The sequence below is a fragment of the Hyaena hyaena genome, unplaced genomic scaffold, assembly GCF_003009895.1.
Source record: "Hyaena hyaena isolate Hyena2069 unplaced genomic scaffold, ASM300989v1 scaffold_162, whole genome shotgun sequence".
NCBI classification, from domain to species: Eukaryota; Metazoa; Chordata; class Mammalia; order Carnivora; family Hyaenidae; genus Hyaena; species Hyaena hyaena.
Window position 1 is genome coordinate 1,141,943 of NW_024080795.1, and position 21,051 is coordinate 1,162,993.

Here is a 21,051-nt window from a genome sequence, read left to right on the forward strand (position 1 = left end):
GACGATCTCTTGCTGCTCGATGCCCTGGCGCCCGCAGTCTGGTGTTATTAGGAGGGTTTGTTTTGGCAGTGTTAGTACCTCTATAAATTTCTGAGTTTGTTCTGCACAGCATTTCACATCTTCCAGAAAAATACATGTGCCTCCAGCACCCCTCACACCCATGCCCAAGCTCCAGCCTCCGTGGTTAAAAATATGATAATTGGAAAGGAACCCCATTGTAGCATTCTGTCCATGGAGCAAGCTGTCTGAATCTGATTATGAGTTAAAAAGCCCTTTGCCTTATTAAAATAACAACACACAAAGAAATGCAGGATTCCTTTGGTAGCATTCAGAAGTCATCTGTTTGTTTTGTCTGCCCCCAACTGGGTAGTTTGCAACACACAACTAATCTTAGAAATAGCACAGTTCAGTTTAAAGGCAATGCGACACTCAACTGGTGGCCTGTGTATGGGATTCAGTGTTCCCTTAAGGTAGAAATATTGCAAATATAGGTCAGCAGATTTAAAACAGAGTAAAACAAGAGGCACAAGTAGCGATCAGAACAGAAGGAATGTGATTGCTGTAGTCCTTTCCAGCTCTGGAATCCTCAACGCTTCCCAGACGTCAGCCTTTGCCCGCTTGAATGTCTCTTTTCTTACTTCCCATAGGATGTTGTTTACTTTGTCATTCACGCACCCTCGTAACACTTGGTGGAATGCGTGAGCAGTATCTGTCCTTTTTCCAAGCCCCGAATCTCTAGTCGAACAGTCCATCCTGCCTCTGTATAAACCAAGCTGCTGCCAACGTGTGAGAAAGTCACACAGTCCCTCCACCCTTGTGAAATTACAACTGTGTATTCATCTTGCCCTTCTCCTTCCTGCAGGGCCCTCCCCCTCTGACTTGGTCTAAAGGGGCAATGGATTAGGTGACACTAGTAAATGACCTAGAAAGAAAAGAACAAAAGCTGATCTCAGCTCTCTGGTCCAAAATCAATGCTTACTCCCACTCCATCGCCGACCGCTGCTCTGGTTTGGCTAGGAAGTTTTGTAAGCTCAGTGGTGCCTTCCACCCTCTGAACAAAACAACAAAGTATGTCCTGAGTGAATCAACGAGTTTCGGGTCTGGTACAAGTCATTCTGCCCTAAATAGGACTCTGCTTCTTTCAACGTTTGTCAACACCATCTATAGGCTCAGCATTGTGTATGGATTAGACTCTGATGAATAGGAGGAGCTCCCAGCCTAGTTAGAGAGAGAGACGCAAATAATTTTCATACACTGGGGGCGAGTGTCACAGCAGAGCCGTGTCCAAAAGTATGGCAGCACCACAGCTGGGGAAATTAGGAGCTCTCCTGCAAAAGTTGAGAAAGGCTTCTTAGAGAAGGTAACTTTTGGAAGAATATTAGAAATTCAACAGGTGGGAAAGGGAAAAGAGAAAAAAGTATGGGCTAATCTTTGGAATGGTAGAAAATTCTTGTTTGGGGTCAGACTGTAAAAGATTCTCTGCCACAGAATTAAACATGATCTTGCATCATTCCACTTACAATTATTTTAGTTTAGATGCTTTTCTGGGTTTTCAGCTATTTTTTTTTTTTTAAAGAATGAGCTCCTATTACTTTATATTAAGAAAAAAAAGAACCTTAATGATAAAGGAGAAAAGTTCAGGCTCTGCAGTTGGAGATGAAAGGCTGTTTTTACTTGTAGTGGTTTCCAATTAGTGCTGCTTTGATGCCCGCCCAAGCAAATCACTGCAAGGAAGCCAAGGGAATCCCCTCCCCCTCTGTCCCCACCCTCCCCCAGACCCAAAAAGGGGACGCTCTTCTCTAGGACAGTGGGAGCCCTCCAGGGAAGATCACGTGCACCCGGCCGCAATATTTCAAAATGGCTCGTGCATGCAAAGGGCCCCTGCCCTTTCGTTCCACATTTAACACTCTGAATGGAAAGCTCTATGAAGAGACTTTTTTTTTTTTTTTTTCCTGAGCAGGCTGCTGAAAGCTAGTGTTGGGGTTGACCTAAGTGAGAGACTGAGGCTCTACTATTTCCATGTCAAGTGGTATGTTTGGCCTGCATGTATTAGAATAAAGTAGAATTGGAATCAAAGAACATTTCCTTCAATCAAATTGCTTTGCCCATCCTGGGCAACTAATTGTCCATACCAGTTTTTTTTTTTTTTTTCCCCTCTCTAAAGACAATTCAGTTGAGCTGACTGCCTCCTTTCAAGGATGGGGGTTCTTTTGTTATCTGTCATGGGCTACTAGCACAAAGAAAAGAAATCTGGACTGAGTCATACATGGCTAATTAATATGTCACCTAATTTCATTTCAGGTAGCTTGCTGTCTTTCACAGAGTAAAATGGAAATCTTCACCTTGCCTCCTTTTAAAATTATAAGCAGAGGGATGGAAGGCTTCTTAAAAGAAAAGATAAAAGTAAAATACCCTTTAATTCCCATGCCATAACGAGTTTAGCAATGAGTGACAAAGAGGAGGGGAAATGAGAGAGGCCCAGTAAACTCGGCAGGAGGTAAACTGCCCCTGTCACACTCTGCTGCTTTCAGGGCTGTGGTGTCAGAGGACATTATCACCTGTTGTCGCTCTCTTTTGAAAAGCTCATTAACTCTCCAACAGTTTAGAAAGTCTTTCTTCTAGCCTACAAAATAGTATGTCTGGATTTAACTTTAAAAATCCCAGTTTCTCGTGGGACCCAGGGTTTATTTCCCCACCATGTGGATAGGAAGGTTTTGCAGGAAGGAATGGCCTGCCCCATGGTACCGCGACACTGCGCTGGGGGACTCAAGGGTACTGGCCAGTTGCCTAGATGGGCTGGAGGCCTGCTCGCTGCCTCCCAAAGGTGGGCACCGCCTCACCTCAGAAGCCCTGAGAATCATTTAAGAACTTGCATTTGTTTCATTAGCCTCAGATTGTTTTCTTTTTTAAAAAATATTAATTTTTGAGAGAGAAAGAGACAGGACATGAGCAGGGGAGGGGCAGAGAGAGAGGGAGACACAGAATCAGAAACAGGCTCCAGGCTCTGATTGTTTTCTAATCAAATGCACCATGAATTGTAACATGAATAGTAGACACCAAGAACCAAAAAGAACTCCGCAAACAAGTCTATCAAGGACAGGTTTTACGGTGGGGCGCCTGAGTGGTACAGTCAGTTAAGCATCCAACTTGATCTCAGCTCAGGTTGTGATCTCACGGTTCGTGAGTTCGAGCCCCGTGTCATGCTCTGCACTGACAGCACGGAGCCTGCTTGGGATTCCGTCTCTCCCTCTCTCTCTGCCCCTCCCCTGCTCACGTTCCTTCCTTCTCCCTCAAAATAAATAAGTTAAAAAAAATTTTTTTTAAATAATAGGTTTTAGGGAAATAAGCATGAAACCTTACTGGAGAGACAAGTCTAGAAGGAAATACATCCAAATATTAATAATGATTCTCTTTGGCTGGTAGGACTATGAATAGGGTTTCCCCCCCCCCTTTTATCCTTGTATATTTTCTAAATTCTCCATAGTGAGCATGTATGTCTTTTACACTAAGAGAACCAACAGACCTTATTTCCTTTAATGTTTATTTCTTTATGGGGGTGGGGGGAAGGGCACATGGAGGACACAGAGAACCCCAAGCAGGTAGTGCACTGTCAGTGCAGAGCCCGATATGGGGCTCAGACTCATGAACCGAGAGATCATGACCTGAACTGAAACCAAGAGTTAGATGCTTAACCGACTGAGCCACCCAGGTGCCCCACCACTAGGCCTTATTTTTAAAAATGAAGGAGGAAATAGATATTAATCATTGTTTACAGCTCTTGCAAATTTCTTTTCTCCCTCCTCACGCATGCTCTTAGTTCATGTCCATCCACATCTGGCCCTCTTGACTGGCTGCTTCCATTGCCCTAATGGGCATCGTTCCTCCTAGCGGGCAAGCCTCTCTTCCTCTGAGATGTATCTCTCCTCTTCTCAACCTTTTTTGGGGGGTTATATCTCAATAAAGCTGGGATAACATACAGTTCATCCACTGAAAGTATATCATTTGACTGTTTTTCGTCCAGGCACACAGTTGTGCAACCCTCACAACAATCCACAACCAATTTTAGAACATTTTCATCACCTCAGAAAGAAGTCCCATGCCCTTTAGCTATCATTCTTCAACCCTCCTCATCCCCCCACACCAGCCCTAAGCAACCACTAATCTATCTTCTGTCTCTGTAGATTTGCCTATACTAGACATTTCACGTAAATGGAATCCTATAATATGCAGTCTTCCATGATTCACTTGTTGCACTTAGCATAATGTTTTCAAGGTTCACCTATGCTGCAGCATATATGAATACTTTATTCCTCTTGAAAGCCAAATAATATTCCATTGTATGGACTGTGTATTTGTTCATCTATTCACCAGTTGATGGACATCTGTCTTGTTCTACCTTTTGCCTATCGTTAACAGTACTGCTGTGAGCACACATACACGTGTACTTTTTTGAGCACTCATTTATAATTCTTTGGGGTATATGCCTGGGAGCAGAATTGCTGGGTCATACAATAACTTCTCTATTTGACTTTGTGAGGAGTCATCAAACTGTTTTCCACAGCAGCTGCACCATTTTGCATTCCCACCCGCCATATGAGCATTCCAGTTTCTCCACATCTTCACCTGCACTTATTGTGCTCTTTTTTATTTTATTTTTTAATGTTTTTATTTATTTCTGAGAGAGAGAGACAGAGAGCGAGCATAAGCGGGGGAGGGCCAGAGAGAGAGGGAGATACAGAATCTGAAGCAGGCTCCAGGCTCTGAGCTAGCTGTCAGCACAGAGCCTGACATGGGGCTCAAACCCACGAATTGTGAGATCATGACATGAGCTGAAGTCAGACACTTAAGCGACTGACCCACCCAGGTGCCCCCTCTTTTTTATTTTATTGTCCTTTTTAGTGTCATCCTAGTGCGTATGAAGCGGTATCTCACTGTGGCTTTGATTTGCATTTCCCTGATGACTAATTGATGTTTAACTTGACTTCATCTTGGCCTTCCAGATCTGATTCTTACACAGAAATCCCTATGAAGCTCCCCACCATCTTCTTACCGGGCAAAGACCATTCAAGCTGCTATACCAGATTAGTCCAGGGGCTTACCCAGCCCAATAGCCAGTTGATCTTTGAAAAAGAATACCAGGGAAAATATCAGGGGAGGGAACATGGTTGTGCTTATTAATACCCACCTCAGAAGATAAAGGATTTATTCATCTTGTGCATCTAAAATAGTTGGTTTGGAACGTGAAAAATATCTTAATTGCCTTGCATATTTTCTGGAATATAATATATAATTTCACTAAATATTTATATTCTACAGGCTTACAATAATGGTAATATTGGCAACAATTAATGTTATGGGGGGATTACTTTGTGCCAGGTACGATGCTACACACTTGACATGCATTATCTCAGTTAATCATTATAGCAACCTATCATTAGCTTCAGTTTACAGTTAAGGAAACGAAGGCCCAGAGGAGTTTAGAATTTGCCTAAAGTTTCACTGCTAAGTAAGTAAGGGAGTAGCTGGCATTTGACACTCGTGTGGGTCAGACTCCCAAATCAGTGCTCTTACCTACTACTCCTAACAGGTTTTACCGGGCTGTTGTGAGAATACAACCAGTATTATAGCACGGTCGCTAAATGAAACTGTGTTCTAAATTCCAAATAACTAATTCACAAGCAAGATTTTAAAAACAATCTCTTCCTAGGTCCATCCTGTAATGTCCTGTGGCAGTAGTGAGTACTCTATGACATGGGATGGCCTTCTATGTCCCCAAGTTACCTTGCTCAAGTTTCAAAGAGATTCCCCTGAGTCCTAGAATTTGATGACCCAGACTGTGTTCACATTATTCACATTCTTTGCGATTTTCGTAGACATCTATCTTGACCCCACCGAGTAATAACCTTCCATACTAAAGTGGGAGGTCTTATGTTTATGGCAGTCCCTTATCCCCTTGACGTTTAGGCAGACCCTCTCTGAATCTTCTCCAGCTTGCCAGTGAGCTTTATGATCATCCAGGGAAACTACAAGGGTTCAGGGGCGGGAAGAAGTTCAGAGTCTTTTTTTTTTTTTTTTTTTAACTTCTAGGGAAGTCAAATTGGAAAGCTTTGCCATGAGTTCAATTTTTCTTCCCATGTGCTATCTTAGTGTTTGGAGGTAGGAGGAGGCCTAAGGGAAACTCTTTCATTAAAGAGCAGGCCGTCACCCGCCCCCCACCCCATAGACTAATGGCCGTATTCCATTTCCTCATGGAGTGGGGGGAGTTACTCAGCCTCGGCCTTTACTCTTTCAGTTTCCACTCTTGGGAACTGTATTATTACCTTGTAAAACAGAGCATCTCTCCTATTAGCGTTAATTGAACCCATCTTTTTCCTGTTAGAAACTATAATGTTGACTTTTATTTTCAGAGTCCTGTATTGAGCCTCTTCCACTTTCGAGGGTGATGGAGCTCAGCCCCCAGAAGTAGGCTGCGAGGGTGTTCGAGCATAGCAGGAGGCAACTGTTGGGGCATCAGGAGTTATATACATCCCAGTGCCCTTTCTCGAGCTGTTCTGTCCATCACCCTGGCTTTTCCATGCCCCTAGCCTTTGTGGAGATGTGCTGAGTATTATAAGCGTGCTCTCTCTTCCAAATCATCAGTTGAAATGAATCGTTTTATGGTAACAAAGTGGAAAAATGCAAGAAAAGAGTTTCTACCAGTCTTCCTCTTTTGGCCAGATCGGAGAATAAGCCCCAGAAGGCATTTCTGGGCTCAGGACTCCCACACCAAATGTCCTCTCCAAATGAGAGGCCTCTGGCTCCTCCAGAGGCCTATATATCAGGCCAGTCCATTCTTAGCCTGGAGACAGTATTGAATAATTACTCCACTGCCAGCAAATTCCCTGGCCAGAGTCTCCAAAAACTTAGTAGAGACTCAAGATAGACTTGATTACGAAGAACGCTTTAACTTCCTTTCTACCAGCAACATTGCTTTAGAAAAATAAAGAGTATTTTATTTTTGTTTGTTTACCATCGGGCATCTATTGTATAGATATTTTAATATTTCTTTATAAACATATCCACATCTCATCAGTCTGTAGGGTCTTATTTTGTGTGTCCCTGTACATCGGAAACAAAATAATAGGCCAAAAATGTTGCTAGGTAGTGTGTGTATATGTGTTGATACATATTTGCGTATATAAAGTGCTCACTCTCTCCTCCTCTCTCTCCCTCCCTCCTCAAGACACACATTTGTCTTATATGTAAAATAAAAGCCAAAGCAAATAACTAATGAAACATACTAGGACCCACTCCCTCCTGTCTCCCCTCCACCCATAGGAACCACAATAAACACACAAAGAACAAAGAAACCTTCCTCCTCTAGCAGATGTGAGTTTCTCTGACTATATTGTCAGGAGAATTTCATAGAGCGTACACTGCTCTGAGCACCCTGCAATTCTGATCTGCAACTATTAGCCTGCGCCTATATGGAAAGGGGCCATCTCTAGGGTAATAGCATTGTAAATTACAATCAATGCACTCAATTACACCCAGAAACCGAAAGAGATGTAGTGCTCCAGTATGCCTTGTTATCAACACCTTTGAGAATGTAGGTAACAGCATTCTGAACAAACAATGGAAGCCGAACATGCTAGAAAATGAACGCTGGAATTAAATCATCCTTCTGATAGGAGAGGCACCTTATATGGCAAACAACTTTTTTCCCCCTAATATCATTTTATTGATTTTTTTTAAACTAAATTGTGGCCTTGTAGCCAAGAATGTCTTTTAAAATCATTTATGGCTCTAATCAGCTTGGCAGAGCCTTTCTGTCATGCTGATAAGGAAATTAAACTTTTCTCATACTGGGTTTACTTGCCTCTTATGCACAGATGTTTTCTTTTTCTTTCAGGGAACTAATTCAGAAGTTGAAATCTTTCATCAGCTTCTATAGTGCTTTGCCTGGCTACGTCTGCAGCCACAGCCCTGTGGCTGAAAACGACACTCTTTGCTGGAATGGACAAGAACTCGTGGAGAGGTAATCTTTTTTGAATGTTAAATAGCGTAGTATTTGCGGAGGAATCATATATGTTCATCTCAAGGTTAGTTATGCCTTCTCTCTACCTTCAATAATTACAGGAAAAAAATCCTAGGAGAAACATTCACGTGGCCTTCCGTGGTATGCCAGATGCTGTCTATAACCTATAGCCCTTACAAAATTTACAAACTTTGAAGCATGTAGAAAACTGTGTATTCAGGGACATTTTACAAGGTGTGGAGCATAAAACAACTTTGGCTTCTTCCATCTCCTCATTATGTGGACCCTTATTTATTTATTGGTCTGAGGAAATCACATACATACTAATAGCTATCATTTAGTAAGAGTTAACGGCGTATTAAGCGCCACGCTAAGTGCTTGTCTGTATTAACTCTTTATCCTTACACCAGTCCTCTGAAACAAATGCCAAGACTTCCCCCCATATTATAGAGGGAGATGGAGAAAGGAAGAATAGGGAGGGAAAGAGGTGCCTGGGTGGCTCAGTCGGTTGGGCAGCCGACTTGGGCTCAGGTCATGATCTCACAGCTCATGGGTTTGCGCCCCGCGTCGGGCTCTGTGCTGACAGCTAGCTCAGAGCCTGGATCCTGCTTCGGATTCTGTGTCTCCCTCTCTCTCTGACCGTCCCCTGTTCACACTGTCTCTCTCTCTCTCAGAAATAAATTTTAAAAACAATTAAAAAAAAAAAAAAGAATAGGGAGGGAAAGAGGAGTATCATTTTATCAAGCGGTTTTGCTGGAATGGTTGATCACTGAGTGTTAATATAATCTGTGCTAACATCTGTCATCTGTGAAGAATTTGATCGTCACCGGAAAGGAAGGACTATTTATTCAGCAAATATTTACTGAGCACCTTCTAAGTGCCAGTCATGTTGAAGTGAACAAAACAGACAAAATTTCCAGTCCTGATGGACGTTTCACTCTAGAATGCTCATGGCATTCCCAACCTCCCTTGCTTCACATGTGTAAGGAACAGTTTGGGATTAAGGGACAAAATTAGGAGGGGGAGAATACTTAGGAAACCACATGGAGCTGATGAACATGCTTCCAGAACTATCTATACCAGTGGTAGCATCTTGTAGAGGAGAATACAGAAGATACTGGAACTCAAGTTCTGAATCTTTTACTAATGAGTTGCTTAATCTAGGGCAAATGACTTCCTCTCTTTGAACTTTGGTTTCCCCATCTAAAAAGTGAGATGGTTGGATTAGAGCCCTTCTGCTCTGGCAGTCTATGGGGTTTTTTCCTTACCCATTCATTCATTCATTCATTCAAACATTTATGTTTTGAGATCCCATGGATTAGGTACCAAGTTAATGCTAGGGATACGAGGGTGAAGACAGGCAAGTTACTTGCTTTGAGGAGCTTACAGTCTAGTGGGGACCAACATCAGAACAGGTCATGCTGCTAGACGAAATGACTTAACAATGTGATGTAATGGGCAGAGGAAGGCTTTGGAGCCAGACGAGCTTGGATTTGTATCTCTGTCCTGCTACTTACGGTGTGGGGTCATGGGTGAGTCACTTAACCTCGACAGTCCCAAGGTCCTCTTCCGTAAGGGATGGGCATCTCACAGGGCTGTTACAACTATTAGGTGAGGTCATGAATGTAAAGTCCCTAGCCGACTGGCCAGTTCAATCCATGTTTCTTCTCTTCCTTCTCCCTTTCTCCCTTCCCTCTCTACCCCCTCTTCCCAAGCACATGCCTGAAAACAGCTTATTTCTCAACTAAGTCGTGTTACTGACCTGGGACAGTGAGAATGAGGTGCTAATGAGACTGAAGTTGCACACCACCCTGGATGAGTCATTGAACTTGCAGGGAGACTGACTTCCCTCCAGCAAATGTGAATCAGGCTAGAGGGACTCATGGCCCACACATCCATTCCACTCTGGAGAAATCGTGCATATTTATCATCCTAAAAGCTCATCAGGTTCTAAGGAAAATCATGAAAATGTACTTAACTGTTATGATATTTTTTTAAGCGTCAGAGAAAAGCCATTGGTATTTGGCTTTATAAAATGCAGATGCTTTAAAACAGGTGTAATCAATATAATCCTTAAAAAAGAAAATGCCCACAGGTGAAATATGTGGTTCTTGCATAAGCTTCATGAGAAACCATCCCAGTGATTTACCCACTGGTATGCTAATAGGGTGAAAATGAATAATTCCTGAATACTGATTTGTTTTAAGCAGCGTATCTTCTAACTCTGGTCTGTTATTTTTAAAAAAAGTTTTAAATATATATTTATCTTTGGGGGGGGGGAGACAGAGCACAAGCCGGGGAGAGGCAGAGAGAGAGAGGGAGACACATTCTGAAGCAGGCTCCGCACAGAGCTTGACACAGGGCTCAAACTCACAAACTGTGAGATCATGACCTGAGCCGAAGTAAGGCGCTTAACCTACTGAAGCGACCCAGGCACCCCTGTTCTTTTTTTTTTTTTTTTTTTTAATATTTTTATTTATTTCTAGGAGAGAGAGAGAGAGAGAGACAGCGTGAGCAGGGGAGGGTCAGAGAGAGAGGGAGACACAGACTCCAAAATAGGCTCCAGGCTCTGAGCTGGCAGTCAGCACAGAGCCCGACGCGGGGCTGGAACCCACGAACCGCGAGATCATGACCTAAGCGAAAGTCGGACGCTTAACCGACTAAGCCACCCAGGCGCCCCTGTTCTTTTTTTTTTAATACACTTTATTTTTTAAACGTTTCTTTATTTTGAGAGAGCGAGCGAGAAAGAGAGAAGGCAAGCATCAGAGGGGCAGAGAGAGAGGGAGAGAGAGAATCCCAAGCAGGCTCCGCACTGACAGCACAGAGCCCAATGCAGGGCTCAGTCTCATGAACAGTAGGATCACAACCTGAGCCAAAATCAAGAGTCGGATGCTTAAACGACTAAGCCACCCAGGCACCCCCAACCATGGTCTGTTCTTAAAGAGGAAAATTTAGTTGACAATACAATTATTTGTTAATGTATTCATTCATTTATTTACTCATTTAACAAATATTTGAGCACCTACTATATATCAAGTGCTAATATTGGTTTCCGTATTGTTGTGTTTGTTTAAGGCCAATGCTGTAATCCTGATGGATACATCTCCTATTGCTCTTCAAGAAAAACAAAATCAGATGATCCGGTTTTAGTTAATTCAAAAGAATTTCTTCCCAGGCCTATGTTTTTTGAATCAGTGGGATTTTTTTCTAAAGTTTATTTTATTTATTTTGAGAGAGAGAGAAAGAGAGAGCGTGCGCACCAGCACACATGAGCGGGGTAGGGGCAGAGAGAGAGGGAGAGGAATCCCAAGCAGGCTCCGTGCTTCGCACAGAGCCTGAGGTGAGGCTCAGTCCCATGCCCATGAGCTCATGACCTGAGCTGAAATCAAGAGTGAGATGCTCAGTCAACTGAGCCACCCAGGTGCCCTGGTGGGATTTAGAAAAAAAAAAAAAAATTTAACTTTGTTTATTCATTTTGAGAAACACTGAGCATGAGCTGGGGAGGGGCAGAAAGAGAGGGAGAGAAAGAATCAAAAACAGGCTCTGCACATGGAGCCTAATGTGGGGCTCGATCTCACAAACTGCAAGATCATGACCTGAGCTGAAATCAAGAGTGAGATGCTCAGTCAACTGAGCCACCCAGGTGCCCTGGTGGGATTTAGAAAAAAAAAAAAAAATTTAACTTTGTTTATTCATTTTGAGAAACACTGAGCATGAGCTGGGGAGGGGCAGAAAGAGAGGGAGAGAAAGAATCAAAAACAGGCTCTGCACATGGAGCCTAATGTGGGGCTCGATCTCACAAACTGCAAGATCATGACCTGAGCTGAAATCAAGAGTCTGCCACTTAATCTACTGAGCCACTCAGTTGCCCCTGCAGTGAGATTTTTTTAAATGGAATTTTGCTCATATAAACTACTTCATGCTCAGTATACTTTTATAAATGATATTTCCTGAGAATCAAGAAAGTCCTCTTCTCCCAAGTGGTGGAATCCAAAGCCTCCTAAATTGGAATGAGTCTAAAAATTAGTGAAATGTACTTTTGCACCATTAAAAGAACTATGTTAACTGAAGTTCTTTTTTTTAATTTGCTAGTTTTAAATATCTCAGGGTATCAAACAAAATAATAACAGAAAACAAACAGTATCAAGAAAAGCTATTATTCCAAACCCCTATTTATACTTCTGAAAAGTCTGTTGCTTGAAAACAACTTTCATTGTTGACATGTGCTATCTAGGGAGGGAGGGAAGGAAGGAAGGTTCGTCGAGAGGGAGGGAGAAAGGAAGGAAGGAAATCAAACATATTTGCAGACAGTAGAAGAGAAATATAATCCAGGAAGTGACTCTTTCTTGGTTAGTAACCTCAGGTTATAATTAACCTATACTTAAATTACTGACCTAGTGCTATGATTGGACTAGGGAATAGTGTCAAAGTAGATTTTTTTTTTAAAAAAATTACTCAAGAATATACATTTAATAGTACAGCGTTCTGTAGCCCGGGGAAATGTGTGCCCTCCATTTGTACCATTTATAAAGATTAGCTGCACACTGCACGTCTCACCTATAGTGAAACCTCTTTCCAGAGCTTTCTTTGAATTTCCCATTTCACTTAGTCTTAAGTAACAGTTACCACTTCATATGGTCAAATCCGTTGTAACCTTGTTATCATTACTGGTTGGGTTTGTATTCCTTTCCATGCATTTTACTTTTAGTCAGGAAAATTTATGAAAATCGAGGATCCTGAGAGGAAACAAGACTTGTCAGTAAAGACACCTGATTAAAAGGAACATATTGATACTACAGAAAATATGGATCAATATCCACGTCAGCTGGGTTGTCAGAGCCGTTTATACCCTCCCTCTATGCGAGTACAAACAGACTACTCAGCTTTTAAAGAGTTTAGTCCACTGTTTCTCTAAGTATAGTCACATCCTTTCTACCGTTAGCTCTTATGAAACCAATCCATTAAAACATGAATGAAGAGAATGTCTCCACAGATCTAGTCCAAGGGAGTACCACATAAGCCTGTTATTTGTCCTTCTAACCTCCCCACCACAACCACCCCACACCCCATCTTGGATCGAGATAAACATTGGCTTCTGGGGTTTAGCAGAGAGAACTTGGAATCAGTGAACTTGGCTCATGAGAGGGTACACTCTTTCATCTGAGCTACCGTGTATCCTATAGGCAAAGCTTTTGTACAACTGCCAGAGGCAGAAAATCCTCCATCTTTTGCCTTTGTGGAACTACAGAGAATTTCAATTAGAGAATCTCTAGGACCAAGAGAAGCATAAGGGATCCCATGGGAGTAAGTTAACACTGGCTCTAACCACAGGTAAACATCGGCTTTGCCTGAATTGGCGCTGAAAATACCTGTATGAAGAGTGAGCACTGTAGTAGATACATCCTCATACACCGTTTCAGAACCGTTAGGCGCAATATCTGGATCACGGACTAAAATTTTCATTCTTCTTCCAGATGGTTTGACACCCTCTGGAAGGTAAAGCCCGTTGTTTGTCTTTAAATTAGTGTAACAGGAACTACTTGAACTGATACATGTTCAAAAACTGCTAGTTAGACAAAAGTGCTATGTTGTCTGTACATTTAGCGTCTGATCATTCAGGTTCATCCAACAAAGACTGAACACTTCTCATACACTGGGCCCCGTGGGGCGTAGTGATCAGTAGAATCCAGGGCCTGCTTGTGGTGAGGAGTTTACAGCTTAACAAGAAGCAGTCCAGGGAGAGTTCCCCCTCGAAGTGTCAAAACACAGGCTCCACGCCTGTGTGTGTAATTGAGGTGAAATTCACATAACATAAAATCAACCAGTCTAGAGTATACAGTTCAGGGGCATTTTGTACATACATGATGTGGTATAATTACTACCTCTGTCTAGTTTTAGGACTTTTGCTTTGCTCCAAAGAGAGAGCTTGTACTCATTACCAGTCATTCTCCATTCCCCCCTTCCCCCAGCGCGTGGCAAGCAAGCACCAGTCTGCTTTCTGTCTCTTTGGATTTACCTATTCCGGGTGTTCCATATAAATAGACCCATTTACGTAGCATAATGTTTTTAGGGTTCATCTTCGTTGCAGCGTGTATCAGTACTTAATTCCTTTTTATGGCCAAATAATAGTTCACTGTCTGGATATAGCACGTTTTGTTTATCCACTGTCATCAGGTGTCCACCCGTGTTCACGTGAACCCTGAGCAACTACAGCTCTCTGAGGTTTCTCCTACCTCCTCTGGATTCCGTGTGGCTCACCCTTAACCTTGAGGATGGGGCAGCCAAATCTTCAGGCCTCCCAGCCCCGTTGTCTTTGACCAGCACCTGAATGCTAGCCTCTCCTTCACCTCTCCTCCATATACCCCTTTGCAGTTGTTCTTCCGAGTGTTTTTTCTCGGCCGTATGTGTGTGCTCTAGTAGCTTCTCCTACAATCGGCACACCTCCCATAGGGTTTTACGCTTTCCGAGTGATTTTGAGACTTATCAGTTCTGTATATAAAATACTTGTACTTCGTGGCATGATATCTTAGTCCCCTTTGTGATCCGGTCCTGGCAGGTCTCGCTCCTTGCCATGTTGCTGGGCCAGTTGGGCCTGGATCCATGTCCGCTCCTGAATATTGCTGTTAATCTTCTTGACAGTTCCACATAGCCACTTCTGCATATAATACATCGGTATCCATTTTGTGTGTTCTCAGGACGACTCTGGGACTCCCAGTAGAGTATGTGAGGCACCTGGCATTAGTGAATATACTCCCCGAGATGAGCCTCCTCTCCCTCCTCCATGATCTTACCTCCCATTTCACCTGAGAAATTAAAACACACACAAAGCACACACACATACCGTGTGTGTGATGCACCCTTATTTCCACTGATGAGACAAATCTTCCAGTGTTCATCACGCCTCTTCAGAATTTCTCTGCTTAATTACAAAGGCCAAAGCAGGAGTATATGAAGCAATTATTTTAGTTTTCAAGGAGTTTTGTTCCTATTTCAAAACCTATTGGATGTTGCAGAAAAGTAGGGTTTTCTTCTCTCTCTCTTATGCTGGTTAGATGGATAGACTGTGGCATATCAACCAGTGGGAGTGAGTGTGAGATCATCCCTTAACTCCCAATTCCTGACATATGCAATATAATTTTAAAACTGAGAGCCAAAAATGTCTTCTTTTGGCCCCTATAATCTAGGAAAGGTGAGGGAGAATAGTTTATTGTTTTCATGATGCACTTAGTTTTTAAGCTTACTTCTTTATTTTTTGAGCATGTGTGAGCAGGGGAAGGGCAGGGAGGGAGGGAGAGAGAGAATCCCAAGCAGGCTCCGCACTGAAAGTGCAGAGCCCGACACGGGGCTTGATCCCACAAACCACAAGATGATGACCTGAGCCGAAATCAAGAGTCAGACGCCCAATTAACTGAGCCACTCCAGCACCCCCATAATGCACTTATTTAATTTTTTCAATTTAAATTTAAGTTAGGTAACATACAGTATGTAGCTTCAGGAGTAGAACCCAGTGATTCTTATGTATGACACCCAGTGCTCATCCCAACAAGTAATCTCCTTAATGCCCATCACCCACTTAACCCATCCCCCCCACCTCCCCTACAGAAACCTTTAGGTTGTTCTCTGTCTTTAAGAGTTTCTTATGGTTTGCCTCCCTCTCTGTTTTTATCTTATTTTTCTTTCCCGTCCCCTATGTTCATCTGTTGTGTTTCTCGAATTCCACATATGAGTGAAATCATATGATATCTGTCTTTCTCTGACTTATTCTCCTTAGCATAATACACTCTAGTTCCATCCACATTGTTGCAAAGAAGATTTCATTCTTTCTCATTGCCTAGTAGTATTCCATTATATATATATATATATATATATATGTATGTGTGTGTGTATATATATATATATATAATATATATACGTGTGTGTGTATGTATGTATACACATACACAGACACACACATGCATACACACATACACTATGGCCTATAGGTCTTATCTTCAACTGAGCCACTCAGGCACCCCTACATAGTGTTCTTAAAATAAGTGCATTAGAGTTCCCCTCTCTCTGCATCCTTGCCAACATCTGTTGGTGGAAATGCAGAGTGGTACAGCCACTCTGGAAAACAATATGTAGGTTCTTCAAAAAACTAAAAATAGAACTACCCTATAACCCAGCAATTGCACTACTAGGTATTTATCCAAAAGATACAAACATGCTGATTTGAAGGGGCACATGCACCCCAAAGTTTATAGCAGCGCCATCAACAATAGCCAAACTATGAAAACAGCCCAAATGACCACTGGCAAATAGATTAAAATGTGGTATAGAGAGACATATATCTATATCTATATATAGATAGAACTTCACCATCTTCAGTTTGATGGTGAAGGAATTATGTGAAGATAAGGCCACAGTGTATACATATTCAGACACACATGTACGCATGCACAGCTCATTGCAGTCACATCCAAACAGGCTAGTGATATACAGCAGTTGCTATATATAGCTCCCATGCTCTCATGCTAAAATAGATTATTTGTTATTTGGATTTTGCTTGTTTGTGTTTTAGGTTTATGTAGTGGCTTTCCTCCAGATGGCTCAAGGCAGTGTACATACAACTTTTTCTCTTCTTAAAGAATTTATTTTTATGTAATCTCTACACCCAGCATGGGGCTCAAACTCTCAACCCTGAGATCAAGAGCCACATGCTCCACACACTGAGCCGGCCAGGCTTCCCAAAGATTTTTTTTAAGTAATCTCTATACCCATCATGGGGCTAAAGTGACAACCCCAAGATCAAGAGTCACATGCTCCACTGACCGAGCCAGACAGGGGGCCCCATTCAACTTTAAATATGGGATAGCCGATGGAAGTACCGATGGGAAGGAAACATATGAGACAGACTTCAGAGCCAAGAGGAGGGGGGCACAGGAAAGAAAGTAAACAATGGATCGTGGACATAATATTCCAAGGCATTGATTCAGGTCCTGAAGTCCTTTGATTGCAAATTTGTCTAGTGACAGGCCAGACTAAAATCATGCCAAAGTCAAGGCCCAGTGGCTCTTCTCAGCAGCACCTGTCGTGATGGTTTGGGGATTAGAAACTTTAGTATGGTCTTCCGCATCCCAGCGCTCTCTTTCTGTGGCTAGTTCTTCCTTTGGCCGCTACCCCACAGAAAGCTCTGCTTACTGGTAAGAGGAGAGAATGTTCACCTGGCTCTACAGTTCTTGGTCCCCGCAGACATTTTTGGGTTTCATTTCTGCTTTAGTTTTCCTGGAAGCAGAAACATGACTCTTGGTTCTTTCTGATGTGGGGAACTGCTATGTTAGGCTGACTGCGTGCCCTAGAATGAAGGAACCGAAGTGGCCCACTGCTTATTAGTACGGCAGTTCATGGCTCCTACCTGACTTCAGGTGAGTCCAGATTAGTCATGGAGAGGCTTTGAAGGAAAAATGGATCATGTAGAGAAGGCCTTGATTTGGTATAGCATGAGATACTTACGGCAGCTGAAGACTTTTTAAAATCCCGGTAAGGTAAGACAGATAAATTTGGAGTGTACCTCCATGTAATAATCCCTCTGAGATCATAGCTTTATCTCAAAAGTAGTGTTTAGTGACAGGTATTTTTCAGGACCTACTCTATGGCAATACGTGACATTTATCCCTTCAGATTATGGTGTTGCATACAGTAACTCTACATTCAGCATTGAGTGAGAAAAACCCAGCTTACCCCGCTGACTGACAGCTTAATATGGTATACCACGTCTCGGATCTGGGATGGGCTGTACCTGACCACTGTCATGTCTGAAGTAGCAGAACACCTTTTCATGGCTCAATACTGATGTCTGTAACCACCTATTAAAGACTCATGGCTTGTTACTATAAACAGATTGTGTCCTATTCGTACTTAGACCAGCCCTTCCTGTGCTCAACTGGATCAGTTCATTATATGGAGAACATTTGGAGGCCTTCAGAGCCAGTCTCAGAATATCCATATCCTCAACAAATAAATACCACCTCACAATTTCCCTTTGAAATGTGATTCTGATGGTGGGCAGGGCCAGTCTCCTCTTATGATCCTGGGTCCGTGCACCAGAGCTCTTATAGCCCAGAAGGCATAGGAGATGCGTCCATGAAGAACTATAACTGCCTTTAAGAAATTATTGACTTAACATACTAGAGCTTCTACACTCTTTACATATTATTGCTTCCTTCAAAGCAAGTGCATTGGTAGGTCGTAGACTGATTATATGGATGCCACCAGTCCTCAAAACATTTTTCTACATCTTCTTTGGGAAAAGCCTTGAGGGCATATGGCCAGTCTTTGTGGCTTGTCATTTGCTCATTCTCAGCCAGCTGATCTTCAGTGGTGTAGGCTGAGGGTTATAATAAGAAGACCCCTGAGAGGTCTTACCATACATGAGCCAGGTGACGGGTGCATCTTGGGAAGAGTGCAGTCTTTAGAATGATGCAGATGGAGATTTTAATCTTGGTCTCGACACTGTGCTTCGGGCAAGGATGTCATTAGACATCAAATTCTGTTACCTGATTTGTAAGATGGGGACGATACTTACTCTACAGCATTGTTGTGAAGATGTGTTCCAGCATGCAGGCTCTGAGTAAATGATGGCTGTTGCTGATGTTATCACATCATTATAGTTTGGTCGAGCAGGCCAGGTAACTAAATGTCCAGAGCAAGGGTGAAGAAGTGTAGGCCACTCTTCCTGTAAAGGTAAACTGGATTTGGCAGAAATATCTACAAGTCTTCTGGAACCGAACTGTTGAGTGGGGTAGCTGATCAAGCATGTTCACACCATGTGGGGCCTCTTTGGAGCAAGAAGATGAAATAATGGGGCTGTTCATTTCCCATGACACTTTGGTTGGCTTCAAATGGGATTTCCAAAGAGAAGGTCCAGAAATTTTTTTTTTAAATGTTTTATTTATTCTAGGAGAGAGAGAGAGAGAGAGACAGCATGAGCAGGGGAGGGTCAGAGAGAGAGGGAGTCACAGACTGAAACAGGCTCCAGGCTCTGAGCTGGCAGTCAGCACAGAGCCCGACGCGGGGCTCGAACCCACGAATCGCGAGATCATGACCTAAGCGAAAGTCGGAGGCTTAACCGACTAAGCCACCCAGGCGCCCCTGGAAATGTCTTAAGTAATGTCAGAATCACTGATGGACACAACACGGTTGGGGCTGTATATGTTCTGGTAGATGTTTAGGAATCTGAAATCTGTCATTACTTTATATTCACCTCCCAGAGAACATGTAAGGTAGGTGGAGAATTGATTGAAACAAGGCTGCTGGGCAGGATGAGTCTCCTGACCTTTTCCCGATAAGGCAGTTGGGCAATATCTCCTTTAACAATTCCAGTGTCGGGGCGCCTGAGTGACTCGGGCAGTTAAGCATCCAACTTGGCTCAGGTCATGATCTCACAGTTTATGAGTTCAAGCCCTGTGTCAGGCTCTGTGCTGACAGCTCAGAGCCTGGAGCCTGCTTCAGATTCTGTGTTTCCCTCTCTCTGCTCCTCTCCCCTGCTCACACTCTTTTTCTTTCTAAAAAATAAATAAATATCTAAAAATTTAAAAAAAAAAAACCAACAATTCCAGTTTCACTACATCAGAATGCTTCTGACCTGGGGGCTCAGTAGGTTAAGCATCCAACTCTTGATTTTGGCTCAGGTCATGATCTCAGGGTGTGTGAGTTCGAGCCCCATGTTGGGCTCTGTGCTGACAGCTCGGAGCCTGCTTGGGATTCTGTCTCCCCCTCTCTCTGTCTCTGCCCTTCCTCCCCTGCTCACGCTGTCTCTCAGAATAAACAAATAAACTTAAATGGACTAATGCTTCTGACCTCCACAAACACCTGAAACATTTTCACCGCTTACTCTGACCCAGGAGGGCTACTGCTGGTAGTCGGTTACTAAGTACCAAAGAAAACAGACTCTTGAGACTTGCTTGTGTGCAGGACAGGGAAGCCTTGATTGGGGAGCCTCCCACCAGTGGGCCAGCCCTTAGCACCCTCTGACCCTTTGTTGTTGTAAATGTTGCGGTGGTAGTGATTCTTTTTTTTTTTTTTTTTAATGTTTATTTATTTAGAGAGACAGAGCATGAGCAGGGGAGGGACAGAGAGAGAGGGAGACACAGAATCGGAAGCAGGCTCCAAGCTCTGAGCTGTCAGCACAGAGCCTGATGTGGGGCTCGAACCCACAAACTGTGAGATCATGACCTAGGCTGAAGTCAGATGCCTGACAGCCACCCAGACGCCCCACAGTGGTAGTGATTCTTGTCCCCTGCAGGGCACAGGAAGTGTCAGGCAAGTGCCATTTCTTTCCTACCTGTGGTCCCAGTTCTTCCCCCAGAGTACGAACTCTTGGTGGCTCCTTTAAAAGAAAGTCATCTCTCCAGGTTTTGTCCTTTCTTCTTCTACTTAAACAAGGGCAAAAATACCATCTAAAGTTTTTGATAACTTTCAGTGATAGACATATAGCCAAACAGTTGGGGGTTTACAAAAAGCACATGGAGGCAAATCTCAACATTACATGGCAATCATAAGACACAGTGTAGTCGTGTTTCAGCGCATAACTTTGGGATCAGCAAACACGGGTTTGGATTTCTGCTCTAGTACGCACTAGCTCTTTCCCTTCCCTGAGGCCCTGTTTGCCCATCTGTACAAAGGAGTTGATGATTTCTACCTTAATAGATTGCTGAGAGAATTCAGAGAGATTGTGAAATGCAGAGTATAGTGCCTGGAACACAGTAGGCCCTCAAGAAGTGGTAGCTATGGGGCACCTGGGTGGCTCAGTCGGTTGAGTGGCTGACTTGATTTCGGCTCAGGTCATGATCTCACCATTCGTGGGATCGAGCCCCACATCTGGAGCTTTACGCAGACTCGTGGGGCTTGCTTGGGATTCTCTCTCTCCCCCTCTTTCTCTGCCCCCCTACCCTACTCGTGCTCTCTTTCTCTCTCAAAATATATAAACTGGAAAAGAAAAAAAGAACAATAACTAGTATTACTGTTGTTCAATAAAAGAAGGCTATAAAAAA

At 43.1% G+C, this 21,051-nt stretch overlaps 1 protein-coding gene across 1 annotated transcript in view; it reads left to right on the top strand.

The window, feature by feature from the left end:
• Positions 1 to 21,051, top strand: part of GPC3 (glypican 3) — a 446,356-nt gene that overhangs the window by 307,249 nt on the left and 118,056 nt on the right. Inside the window, exon 5 of the mRNA XM_039239848.1 lies at positions 7,892 to 8,017. Coding sequence (XP_039095779.1) covers positions 7,892 to 8,017 — 126 coding nt within the window. The remainder of the gene's footprint in view (positions 1 to 7,891; positions 8,018 to 21,051) is intronic.